At 45.5% G+C, this 13,547-nt stretch overlaps 1 protein-coding gene across 1 annotated transcript; it reads right to left on the bottom strand.

Moving 5' to 3' along the window:
* Positions 1–9,632: 9,632 nt before the first annotated feature.
* Positions 9,633–13,254, bottom strand: LOC130082696 (membrane-spanning 4-domains subfamily A member 12-like). The gene is made up of 5 exons (XM_056247552.1): positions 13,059–13,254; positions 12,744–12,863; positions 12,605–12,661; positions 9,809–9,955; positions 9,633–9,647 (listed from the first exon to the last, which is right to left on the bottom strand). The coding sequence occupies exons 1-5, from the start codon at positions 13,224–13,226 to the stop codon at positions 9,633–9,635; spliced, it is 507 nt and encodes a 168-aa protein (XP_056103527.1). The 5' UTR covers positions 13,227–13,254.
* Between the last annotated feature and the right edge of the window lie 293 nt (positions 13,255–13,547).

Raw genomic sequence — 13,547 nt, 5'->3', positions numbered from 1 at the left:
CGGGAAATGACAAGACTGTGGACAAGGATGGCGGCACTGTGTGGGGTAAGGGAGGGGAGGAGGCGATTAATGTTTCGTAGATGGAAGTAGGCAGACCGGCCAATGTTATTGATGTGGGACTGAAAAGATAATGTGCTTTAAAGGATGACACCCAGACTCCTAACCTGGGGAGAGGGTGAAACGGAGGAGTTATCAATAGTGAGAGAAAAACTGTCGGTTTGGGATAAAGTGGATTTAGTGCCAATGAGGAGAACCTCAGTTTTATCACTGTTTAATTTGAGGAAATTTTGGGTAAACCAGGTTTTTATTTCCGAGATACAGTCAATAAGGGAGATGGGCGGGAGAGAGGACGAAGGTTTGGTCGAGAGGTAGAGCTGGGTGTCATCAGCATAACAGTGGAGTTGAATGTTAAATTTGCGGAATATATTGCCCAGGGGAAGGAGATAAATGATGGAGGGACTGGATTTGAAAGACTTAAATTGGATGAACTGACCGCGGCAAGAGAGGTAAGATGTGAACCAGTCTAACGTAGTATGGGTGATGCCGATGGAAGATAACCTGTTGAGGAGGGTGGTGTGACAGATGGTATCAAAGGCTGCACTCAAGTAGAGGAGGATGAGGATGGTAAGGAGTCCAGAATTAGCTGCCATAAGGAGGTCGTTGGGGATTTTGATAAGTCCTGTTTCAGTGCTATGAAGTGGGCGGAAACCGGACTGAAACTGTTCATACAGGTTATTGTGGGATAGATGAAAATGGAGTTGAGAGGCAACTGTTTTTTCAAGGATTTTGGAAATGAATGGTAAATTGGATATAGGACGAAAGTTGCTGAAGTTGGAGGGATCAGCACCAACTTTTTTCAAAATTGGGGTAATGGCAGCAGTTTTGAATGATGCAGGGACAGTTCCAGTGGTGAAAGAGGAGTGGATGATAGAAGAAATGAGGGGAACCAGGGAGGGAAGGCAGGCTTTAGCAAGTTGTGTGGGAAAGGGGTCAAGTTGACAAGTGGAAGGCTTGGATTTCCTGATGAGTTCTGTGATTTCTGAAATAGCGGGGAGCTGGAAGGAAGAGAATGAATGTGTGGATGGGTGAAAGTCGGCTGAGATGCTGAGGTGAGGGATAGATCCAAGGTGCTGGTGGATGTTTTTGATTTTGTCAGTGAAAAATGACATAATGGAGTTGCAGAAGGAGGTTGTATACAAGTGAGGGGGGAGAAAGCCCTGGGGGGTTGGGTGATATTGTTAAGTAAGAAAAACAGTGACTTGGAGTTTCCTTTATTGGCAATGATTATACTGGAGTAGTAGTGGGTTTTGGTGCTAGCAACTAGAGTCCTTATAAAGTAAGATGTGGTTATTGTACATTTCTTTGTGAATAGTGTGACCAGTTTTTCTATAAAGACGTTCAAGTTGCCGCCCTTTGGCTTTCATGAGACGAAGATCGGGTGTAAACCAAGGGGCGGAGATGGCAAAAGAAACAGATCTGTTTTTTAACGGAGCAAGGAAGTTAAGAATACTATGGAGTCCAGTGTTGTAGTGAGAAACGAAATAGATTGTGGATAGATTGTGAGTGTCAGGGAGGCAGAAGGAGTGGATACTTGAAGTGAGAGTGGCAGGATTGATATTCTATATATTACGAAATGAAATAAGGCGTGGTATTTTAGAAATGGAGAGAATGAGTTTCACAATAAATGAGAGGAGAAAATGGTCAGTTATAGGGAGTTCAACAGCTGTAATGTCAGAGGGGGTGACACCAGAGCAGCAGATTAAGTCCAAACTATGGGTAGTTTGTAATGTCATAGTTGCGTTCGGCAGGGGATAAACGATGAGACAAAAACGCGCATGGATGCATTCTGTCGTCTGTGGGAGAACGCTGGGAAATCACTGCACCTACCCCCACCTCTGACGCGTCGACCTCCACCACGAACTGACGTGATGTATCAGGGGAAACGAGAATGGGGGCTGAAATAAACCGGCCTTTGAGTTTGGCAAACGCAGCTTCCGCTGCGTCTGACCACCTGAACGTCGTTCTGGGGGAGGTCAAAGCGGTCAGAGGCGAGGCTAGTTGGCTGAAATTGCAAATAAACTGCCGGTAAAAATTGGCAAACCCCAGAAACCTCAGTATGGCCTTACGGGAATCTGGACTTGGCCAATCCACCACAGCCTTAACCTTCTCAGGATCCATACGTATTCCCTCAGTCGACACAATGTATCCTAGGAAAGGAACAGACCGTGCATGAAAATCGCATTTCTCCGCCTTGACAAAAAAGCCCATTCTTTAGCAACCTCTGAAGCACTCGCCGAACGTGCTGCACGTGTTCCTGGAGAGAAGACGAAAAAATCAATATGTCATCCAGGTAAACATATGAACTGATCAACCATATCTCACAGCACGTCGTTGACGAGCGCCTGGAAGACTGCTGGGGAGTTGGACAGCCCGAAAGGCATAACCAAATATTAAAAATGACCCCTGGGGGTGTTAAAAGCAGTCTTCCATTCATCCCCCTCCCTGATGCAGACCAAATGATAAGCGTTACGTAAGTCCAATTTAGTAAAGACAGACGCTCCCAGCAACCTCTCGAAGGCTGAAGACATCAACGGCAAAGGATAGGTATTCTTTACCGTGATGTTGTTCAGCCCTCGGTAATCAATACAAGGTCGCAGGGATCCATCCTTCTTCACAAAAAAGAACCCCGCCCCCGCTGGAGAAGAAGAAGGGCGGATGAACCCCGTTGCTAGAGAATCAGAAATATATTTCTCCATAGCCTCCCTCTCTGGGACAGAGAGCGAATAGAGCTTGCCTTGAGGCGGAGACTTACCTGACAGTAAATCTATGGCACAGTCATAGGGACGATGCGGAGGGAGAGAAGGAGCAGTAGACTTACTAAACACTTCCTTCAGGTCTAGATACTCCGTGGGCACGTTAGATAAATCCATTGCCTCCTCCTGAAAGACAGAGACAGAAACAGACGAACAAGCAGACACAAGACAGGACTCATGACATTTACTGCTCCACTCCAATACTGCTCTCTGCTGCCAGTCTATTTTTGGGTTGTGCTTGATGAGCCATGGGTGCCCCAGCACAATGGGTGCAAGAGGGGAGTCCAGAACATAAAATGAAATAATTTCCGAATGGTTGCCAGAAGTAATAAGCGTGATGGGTTCGGTGATGAGAGAGATGGTGGGTAGATCTTGGCCGTTGAGTGCGTGAACTGCTATCTTGTGTGTGAGTGGTAAAACAGGAACTTGAAATCTGCGTGCAAACGAATGGTCCATAAAATTACCTTCGGCTCCCGAGTCCACCAGTGCTTGACAATTGTGATCGTGAGTTGACCATCTTAGTCTTCCCGGGAGGAGTGTAGATGTAGATGAGGTCTTCGCAGCGGAGATCCCACCCGACAGGAGCCTCATACTTACAGCCGGGCTGTGCCTTTTACTGGGCAGTTATAGGCGAAATGACCCGAGGCCCCGCAGTAGAAGCAGAGCCCTTGGGATCTCCGCCTTCTCCTCCCGAGAAAGCCGAGCTCGCCCGACCTGCATGGGTTCGTGATCGTAGACGGGGCTGACCGCGTCCCCGCCGCTGGACCGCTGACTCTCGGCACCCTCTAGAGACCGACTTGGCAGTCTCCACCGTTCCACTCTGGTCAGGCGTGCATCAACTCGGAGGGCCAGGTCCACCAGGGCATTCAGCGAAGTGGGGAGGTCCAGGGCATAAATCTCCTTCTAGACGCGGTCAGCTAACCCATGCAGGAATATGTCCCAGAGCGCCTCCTCGTTCCGTCGGTACTCAGCCGCCAGGGTTCTGAATTCGAATAAAATACTCTGACACCGACTTTTCACCCTGCTTGAGTTCGGTGAGCATGCGAGCTGCCTCTCTCCCGGCGATGGCTCTGTCGAACACCCTCTTCATCTCGGCGGCGAGTGCCTGGAACGAGGCGCAGCAGGGATCTTGGTTCTCCCACACCGACGTCCCCCATAACGCTGCCTTCCCCGTGAGTAGCGTGAGCACAAAGGCTACCTTAGCCTGTTCGTTGCAAAAGGTCCTGGGCTGCAATGAAAAATGCATAGAGCACCGAGTCAATAATGCCCTGCAATAATTAGGCTCACCGGCATAGGATTCTGGAACAGGTAGGCGGGGCTCCGACTGTAGAGCGCTCTCCGGTGGTGTGGGGGGAACGGCCGGTGTGGGCGGCGCAGTGGGAGCTCGCAGATGTTGTAGTTGCTGGGTGAGCTCGGACACCTGCGTCACCAAAGCTTGCACGGCCCGAGTAGTGTCGTTAAGACCTCTTTCCTGGTTGTCCATGCGTCTAATACTGGTGTTCACAAAATCCTCCAACGCCGAAGAACTACCCGCTGCTTTCATCTGAGGGTCAGATCGTTCTGTCATGACGAATGAGGCGGAAGCAAAAGTGCAAGTAACTCGTTTATTAGGTAGAATGAAGAACAGTCTCAAGAGCGTTTGGTGACGCAGGGACAAGATGGTCAGAGTCCAAGAGAAGAGTGCTGAGGTGACGAAGAGTGATGGTGAGTAATCCAGACACGAACAGAAACCGGAACCAGGACAGGAACGAACCGCAACACAGCAAGGACGATAGGAACAGGACCAAACACGAACGAGAACATCAAACAACGAGCTGACAAGGAGAGAAGAATGCAGTGAGTATTTATGGGAGAGCAGATTGGATGCAGCTGGAGAGGAGATTGATCAGCTGATCGCTGATCAAGTGAAACGAGCCGTCACGCCCACAATCACACACGCCCACACACATAACAACAACTACACGAGACAAAAAGGAACAATGTATTTACGAACCGTGACATTGCTGGCATCCAAAACTCTCTAGGCAAGAGATGAAGTCTTTAAGAGGATATTAAAATCACCTAGCAGTATTATGTTAGGTGAGAGAGAGAATAAGTGAGTGAGAAAAGCAGCAAAATCATTTAAAATTCACTATTCGGTTTTGCAATTTTAGACAGTAGCAATGATGGTTGGGGTGGGACCAGACAACTTGCAGACAGCAGATTCAAACGAGCTAGAGATAGGCACAGATATCAGCGAGACTTTCCACTTCTCGCGATAAATTATCGCAAAACCTCCTCCCCGGCCGGAGCCACGGGGATAACAGATGTAAACACACCCACTAGGAGTGGATTCATTGAGCTGAGAAAAGTCGTTGGCCTGTTGCCATATCTTAGTTAAACAGAGAAAATCTAGCTTACGATCGGAGATGAGGTCCTGGATGAGATGTCTGTCAGTGAGCGGATGTTGAGCAGAGCGAAGTTCAGTGCAGTGTTGTCACAGCTGGTGGTGGTGCTAGCCGATCGAGCTAGGCGGGCTAACACACTGTGGTTGACAGCCCGGTTGGTGTAGCGTGGAGGGCAACGAGAGCTGGACCAGATGGACTTTATTACTGTTGAGCTGTTGTGGTGGAAATTCCGGCGGGACCCTCGGTGGATATATCTCCGACGAGGCTGGAAGGCGATGGATAAGATGGAAAGCCTCCGGCGCAGGTCCAGGCTGGTGACAGCACAGCCGGAGCAGGTCAATTGCCAAATACTGAAGCAAACCCGTCACTAGCAGGTGAACAGGCAGTAAAAAGAGTCAGACACAGACAAACAAGATGTATGTTCTACTGGCCCACATTGTACAGGAAGATTTAAGCAGCATCGATGGCCAGTGAAAACGCCAGATGAGGCTCAAACCAGAACAGAACAGGTGAGCTAACTGTGAAGACTCAGACAAACAGTAGTGCCGTTAGTTCATAAAAGTATTCCAAGAATGACCTGGGGGTTTCTATTACCGATGATCAATGGGACGAAATTCTAAGATTAGTCCATTGCTCTTCCATATGTGCCAGACATGGCCTATTGCAATGTAAGGTGCTCCACCGAGCTCATCTTACTAATGCCAGATTGGCAAAAATTTCCCAGATGTGAGTGATGCTTGTCATCGTTGCAGGCAGTCTCCTGCTAATCATCTTCATATGTTCTGGAGCTGTCCTCGGATGACAGACTTTTGGTCCAATGTTTTTGATACACTTAATAATGCTCTTAACATAGAGTTGGACCCCAACCCCCTGACTGCTCTTTTTGGCATTCCTTCGAGACCTGACTTATCTATCTTGTCTATGTCTATATATTTTTTTGGTGGGTGGGAGGGAGGGTTCTGGAAGGGTTTAAATTGAGACAGTCTGTAATTTCTTATTTTTAATTGAATGTATCATTCTGTGTTGTCTTTTTAAATACCAATAAAAAAAAGTATTTCAAATGAAGGCAATTACACTGTCCGATTAGGTCATAGAACCAAAAAGTGAGTATGTAAAGTCAAAAGATAAGAGGTTACCGACGAGCAGCGGCAGCAAGTTGCGCCAGCGTTCACTCGTGGTGAGACGTGTTGTCAAAAAGTTTAAAAAGTGTTGTCAAAAAGTGTTTAAATATATATGCTTCAATTAGCATTAGCTTATAGCTTATTCCCTATTTTACATGTAAACGTGTCTTATGTGTGTCTTTACAGGTATGTTTGGACTTTCTTTTAAGTCCATATATGTTTAATTGTATAAATAAAAGAACTACACATAATTTTTATATATATTTTTTTTTTTGTACCATGGGTATAAAGGAATAAGGATGGCACTCTTATTGTATATGTTTATTCATATTTTAGTTAATGATTTGTTAGTGCATCATTGTGTCATGACTTTACTTGAGGGGGCACATCATTACTAACTCATGATTAACTAACCATACACTAACATAAAGTAATGGCTTGTTAATGCATCATTGTGTCATGACTTTACTTAAGGGGGCACATCATAATTAATTGATTATTAACTAACCATACACTAACATCAACTAATGGCTTGTTAATGCATCATTATGTCATGACTTTACTTGAGGGGGCATATCATTACTAACTCATGATTAACTAACCATACACTAACATAAAGTAATGGCTTGTTGACTGTGTCATGACTTTACTTGAGGGGGCACATTATTACTAACTCCTCATTAATTACTTATAAAGTAACATGAATTCATGACTTGGTAATGTATCATTATGTAATTTCTTGTCTTGGCCCTCCAAGAGTACATCTTAAAAAAGTTATCAATTACACATGTTCTATACATATTTAGCTCCTCTAAATCAGATATCATTTCCGGTGGTTTTGTAAAGAAGTGGAAGAGCAGAGGTGCTGTGCCCGCATTTGGATGGAGAAGGAACTGAACGGTAGGAGGAAAGTGGACACATTTTGAAGGGGCAATAGTGGCCCCAAAGAAGAAAACAAGACTAATGGTGTGTTCACACCGAACGCGAATAGAGCGTCAAATACGCGTCTATCGCGTTTAGTTAGACGCTTGAACATTCGCTCGAGTTCAAATTTTTCAACTTGCGCGGAAGACATTCGCGGCAAACGCGTCGCCCAATTCGCGTCATTCGCAACGCCCGGCGCGAATGATGCGTCTATTCGCGTCTTTGCATTGACTTTGTATGTAATCTACTCGCGCAAATAATTAAATTCGCGTTCGGTGTGAACACACCATAACGCCCATTTCACACATACTCCGTGTGCAGTGCGTATGCGGTGCGTATATGGTACAGGAGCAGCACGCGCTATAGTGCTTTCACATATACTGCGTTTGCAGTGCATAACTGATCCGCGGCTGTACCACGAACACATAGGCCTACTCACTATTATTATTTCAAATCCAGAAGTTATGCAGCAACTTTTATTTAAAAAAAAGTTTTGTCAGCATTGCGATTCTCTTTGTACACATAAACTTGAATGGACGTATGCACGTTGAACCACAATTTAAACAACGAATTATGGGTTGTTTAAAAACTATTTAAACAACCCATAATTCCATGCATTACTTCTATATATAATAAGTTGCTCAAGCAAGTGGTCAAATATTTAACCATGTACTTATATTAAAATCGCAAACATTTTAAAATTGACAAAAACAGCCGACTCTAATGCCTTTTCTTTTGCATTTAAATTTTTTTGCGTGCGTTTGCGGTACGGGAGCAGCAGCACGCGCTATAGTGCTTTCACATACGCACTGCAAACGGAGTATGTGTGAAACGGGCGTAACATCTGACTGCATTATGAAATGAAGACAGTAAACCAATCCACAAAATCACCACAGAAATAACCATCATCTGTGCTAACACTGATTTTAATTTTGAAAATTGCATCTGTTAATGAATATGTTAGTGTAGGTATTTCACTCTTGATGGCAGAAGTGGAATGACTTAAAACGGAATGAGATTAAATTGTTTTTAGTGATGAATGCATCATTGTGTGTTCAATGAGTAAGGTGAAATGTAAATATTGCAAGACATCTAGTGTCATTCACTGATGTTTGTGACAGTTGCTGGTGGCAAATTTATGAACAATTTTACATTGTGCCCTTTTAATACATCTTTATTCTAATCTAGAGCATGTTTGATTTAGTTTAATACATTAATTAACAAGCATGTACTAACGTGTAGTTAAGATGGTATATTCATGCAGGCATTCATATGACTATTTTATTAAGGTTAGTTCTTTATTAGGACATGTCTTAACTCATCATTAGTTCATAGTAATTATTAATCATGTACTAATACCTGAATTATTCATGTACTGTTATTGTAAAGTGTTACCCTGTTACCCACCATAAAGGCCACAGTTTACAATGGAGTTGTGATTGACTTCTAGTTCCTATATTCCTATATACGGCGCCAACTCCTGCGAAGACTTCAGCTGACGCAAACTCTGAATCAACATGCACTAATGCTATATTTTCTAAACGTTATAATCATTTGTTAAACAAGCATTCATTACTTTAATGGGCACATTATATCTGCATTAAATTATTACATTGTTTAAATTAGTATATTTTAGCTAACTATGACTTTGTATATTTACATTTCTGACATGCATAACTTGGACAATTTCCTCTGATAACAGTGTAATGTGGACTCATGCCTTTTCTATAAAGCTGCTCTGAGTATTGTGAAAAGCGCTATACAAATAAACGTGAATTGAATTGAATTGTTTGCATACTGTGTGCAGTTGTTGTTTTTAATTAGTAGTAAATTAGTTGTTTTCTATGTAGCATGACTATTTCAGAAATACAAGACTAAAAAAAGTTTATTTAAAATTTGAACATGTTCCGTATATTGTCCTAGTTTTAGACCAGTGAGGTAAAATGCAGCTTACAATTAAACATATTCTGGTTGGTTGTGGCTTTTTTAAACCTAAATTTTAAAAATAAAAAACTTGTTGTTGGGATCAAACTGACTTTCCACCCTGGTTATAGTTAGAAAATTACATAATTTCCACTTAATCGTATACCTGGTTTAGTGCCACATTGACCACTGTAGAGTCTGTGTTACAGGAGGCTTTGCAGGCAAATCCTGAGACACAGATGGAGATGAAGAACTGAGTAATGGAGAACACCAGCATTATTCCAACGATCCCCAGATCATAGCCCTAAAATATATTCAACAAGATCAAATAAAAGTAGATTACAAATAATATCCAATCGATTATATTGAGTGAGGTTGAGTGCACAAGTCACATGGATTACTTTGTCATTTTTATGATACTTCTATGATGCCTTTTGTGTCATTTAAAACACAATTTTGCGTCGTTAGTCATTATAACTCTATGGAAAAGACAATCTTTATTAGTAAAAAATGGTTTCAATTAGTAGATGATGACACAGTTGTCATTTTTGGGAGAACTATTAGAGTAAACAGTAATTAAAGAAAAATAAAATAAACTGATCACATAATTATATAGTATTGCACATTGTACATTTAGTACCTCCAAATTATAGCGGTCATAAGAACTACTACCGCCATAGTTCCACCTTAGATCGTAAATCTTAATTCCCATCTCTATGGACATCAGAACAATGGCGATCGCTGCAGTTATGGCACTGAACACATTCATTATAAGAGAGGCTTTCACCTGCAGGGGACAAAGCTGACATGTGAAGGGTGACCGAAATAGTAAAGGTGTACACTTATAAAATGTCCTGAACTGCAGGTTTTAAATATGTAAATTCATAATGAGTCAGATCTCCGTTTAGTCCACATTCCTTTAATAGTAAAAATGTTACATGTATGTCCTGTGTTTCCCCCTGTTTAGTATTTTTGGTTCAGTCCAGTGTCCCAGTTTTCCCGCTCCTCGTTTGTGTTCAGTTCCTTCACCTGTGTTCAGTTAATTTGTCCCAGCTGTGCCTTGTTTCCCTATCTGTTCTTTGTGTATGTAAACCCTGTGTTCTCCCTCACTCCTTGTCGGTTCTCGTTTGTGTATGGTACGTTTGTATTTGGTGTGGTTATGTTCCTGGATTCCTGTTTTGAGTTATATTAGTAAAGATTATTGAATTTGATCTGCTGACTGCTGCCTCTCCTTCAACCTGCACCACACCCGTAACAGAAGAACCGACCAAACAAAAGATGGACTTGGCTGGTCATGACCTGACTAACTACCTCATCAGGATCCTGATGGAGAGAGGTCTCCGCATCACCATCACCCCAGTGATGGCTCCAGCCATCTTCGTCACGCCATTCATCCTTGATCCTGCCTCAGAGCCCGCTGATCCTGCGCCAGAGCCCTCACCGCTGGTTCCGTCCAGCCCAGCCGAGCCCTCACTGCTGGTTCCGTCCAGCCCAGCCGAGCCCTCACCGCTGGTTCCGTCCAGCCCAGCCGAGCCCTCACTGCTGGTTCCGTCCAGCCCAGCCGAGCCCTCACCGCTGGTTCCGTCCAGCCCAGCCAAGCCCTCACTGCTGGTTCCGTCCAGCCCAGCCGAGCCCTCACCGCTGGTTCCGTCCAGCCCAGCCAAGCCCTCACTGCTGGTTCAGTCCAGCCCAGCCGAACCTTCTCCGCTGGTCCCGTCCAGCACTGCCGATCCTGAGCTTCCCTGCAGCCCTGCAGAGCCTGAGCTTCCCTGCACGCCTGCCGAGCCTGAGCTTCCCTGCACGCCTGCCGAGCCTGAGCTTCCCTGCACGCCTGCCGAGCCTGAGCTTCCCTGCACGCCTGCCGAGCCTGAGCTTCCCTGCACGCCTGCCGAGCCTGAGCTTCCCTGCACGCCTGCCGAGCCGGAGCTTCCCTGCACGCCTGCCGAGCCTGAGCTTCCCTGCACGCCTGCCGAGCCTAAGCTTCCCTGCACGCCTGCCGAGCCTGAGCTTCCCTGCACGCCTGCCGAGCCAGAGTTTCGCGTCACGCCTGCCGGGCCGGAGCTTCGCGTCACGCCGGCCGAGCCAGAGCCTTCTCCGCTGGTCCCGTCCAGCCCTTCAGAGCCTTCTCCGCTGGTCCCGTCCAGCCCTTCAGAGCCTTCTCCGCTGGTCCCGTCCAGTCCTTCTGAGCCTTCACCGCTGGTTCCATCCAGCATAGCCGGGCCTTCACCGCTAGCCCAGCCAGAGACTTTCCACGTCCCTTCTGCCCACCCAGAGACTGTCCACGTCCCAGAGCCTGTCCCAGAGCCTGTGATTCCCCCCAAGAAAGTTTTGGGGGGGGGGGGATATAGGCCACCTGAAGGTGCGTCTCCGCCATGGCCGCCCGAAGGTGCATCTCCGCCATGGCCGCCCGAAGGGGATTCTCCGCCATGGCCGCCCGAAGGTGCGTCTCCGCCATGGCCACCTGAAGTGGCCTCTCCACCATGGCCACCCGAGGGACAGTCTCCACCCTGGCCACCTGAAGTGGCCTCTCCACCCTGGCCACCTGAAGTGGCCTCTCCACCCTGGCCACCTGAAGTGGCCTCTCCACCCTGGCCACCCGAAGGAAAGTCTCCACCCTGGCCGCCCGAGGGAAAGTCTCCGCCCTGGCCTCCTGCACGTCCTGCTCCGCCCTGGAGGCTTCCTGCTCCGGGTAGGCCACTCCCTCATCAGCCTCCAGGGCGCCCACCCCCCCACCCTTATTGATGTTACTCGGCGCGAGGACGCGCCTTGCAGGAGGGGGGGCTAATGTTACATGTATGTCCTGTGTTTCCCCCTGTTTAGTATTTTTGGTTCAGTCCAGTGTCCCAGTTTTCCCGCTCCTCGTTTGTGTTCAGTTCCTTCACCTGTGTTTAGTTAATTTGTCCCAGCTGTGCCTTGTTTCCCTATCTGTTCTCTGTGTATGTAAACCCTGTGTTCTCCCTCACTCCTTGTCGGTTCTCGTTTGTGTATGGTACGTTTGTATTTGGTGTGGTTATGTTCCTGGATTCCTGTTTTGAGTTATATTAGTAAAGATTATTGCATTTGATCTGCTGACTGCTGCCTCTCCTTCAACCTGCACCACACCCGTAACAAAAAATGTGTCATTGTTCTATAAGAAAGCTGAGATTAATGTGCAAGCTTCTGACTACTGTGGTAAAAGAGAGTTTTTTAGGGGGAATTTATGGCATTTTTAAAACTTATTTGCCTCAATTTGTAATTATTCATATGTATATACATTTTGACAGAATAGCTAAATTTGATGTAAAAATCACTTTATAGGAGATCTACATTTCTCACTTTCATTCAACTAATCACTGATCACTCAATGGCAGGGACTGGGACGAGCACAAGTGGAATGTTGTGTAGTGTACAATGTGGCAAAAGAAAGGTTATCAGATTTCAGCACATATGTACATACCACACACAGATGAAGTTTATTCTGCGCAGCAACAGACAGAGATCCAGCACTGATGAACTGAGAGACACAGGACATTTCACAGTTCATTCTGGTAATCAAGAAGAGAGGCTTTAAAGTAAAACCATTAAATGACACTTACAGTAACGGATCCCCAGTAGGTGATGCCACTGAAGACAGAGATAGGTGGGTAACGGGGGGTAGTGGCGGTGCGTACGATACCCAATAATAAAACCACCACTCCAATCATTATCTGGACAGTCTAGACAGGGCAGATATGAGTCAATAGTGTTCTTCATAATGGCACACACAAACACGAACACACACACACCTATTAACTTGAGGTCATATGATAACAGTTTTTTATTTTCTGTTAATTTTTTACACAGAAGTAAATTAGACACTAAAAATATTGCCCAAATCATACCTAATTATAATTCTTCATTAAATGCATTACCCCCAGTGCCTTTGGCTGTGATTTGGAAAACCCAGTAAGAGCCGTACTGCGGTGTGCTCCTCTGCTCTCCTGTCCATCATCTCCAGGCACAATATTCTGTGTCACCTGTGGATTCACTTGGATGACCACTGTGGCTTTATCAGATGAGATGATCTTGCTGGTTTCCATTTTAGGAGAAGTTTTCACCTGTAATTAAGCATTCATATTGTGCAATCAATGAGTACTACATTACAACAATAACAGAAGCCAAGGGAAGACTAGTTTTTTTCTGGTCAGTGGCGCAATTGTTTTATAGAACAGCAAAATAGCATGAGGGAAAGTTTGCGCCGGAACACGCCTCCTCTTTGCGCTGAACCGCCCCGGGGAGCGCAAGTGTATTTCTTAGTTAACCGACGTGTGTCTGTGGAGGGAAAAGCCCGCTTTGCGCGGGTGCAAAATAGGAATGATACATGCGTCAGTGTACAAAGTCATTTGCGCCGAGTGCAAAAT

The sequence above is a fragment of the Rhinichthys klamathensis genome, unplaced genomic scaffold (assembly GCF_029890125.1).
Source record: "Rhinichthys klamathensis goyatoka isolate OS25496 unplaced genomic scaffold, OSU_Roscu_1.1 h1tg000049l_1, whole genome shotgun sequence".
NCBI lineage: Eukaryota > Metazoa > Chordata > Actinopteri > Cypriniformes > Leuciscidae > Rhinichthys > Rhinichthys klamathensis.
This window is presented reverse-complemented; position numbering and strand designations above follow the sequence as displayed.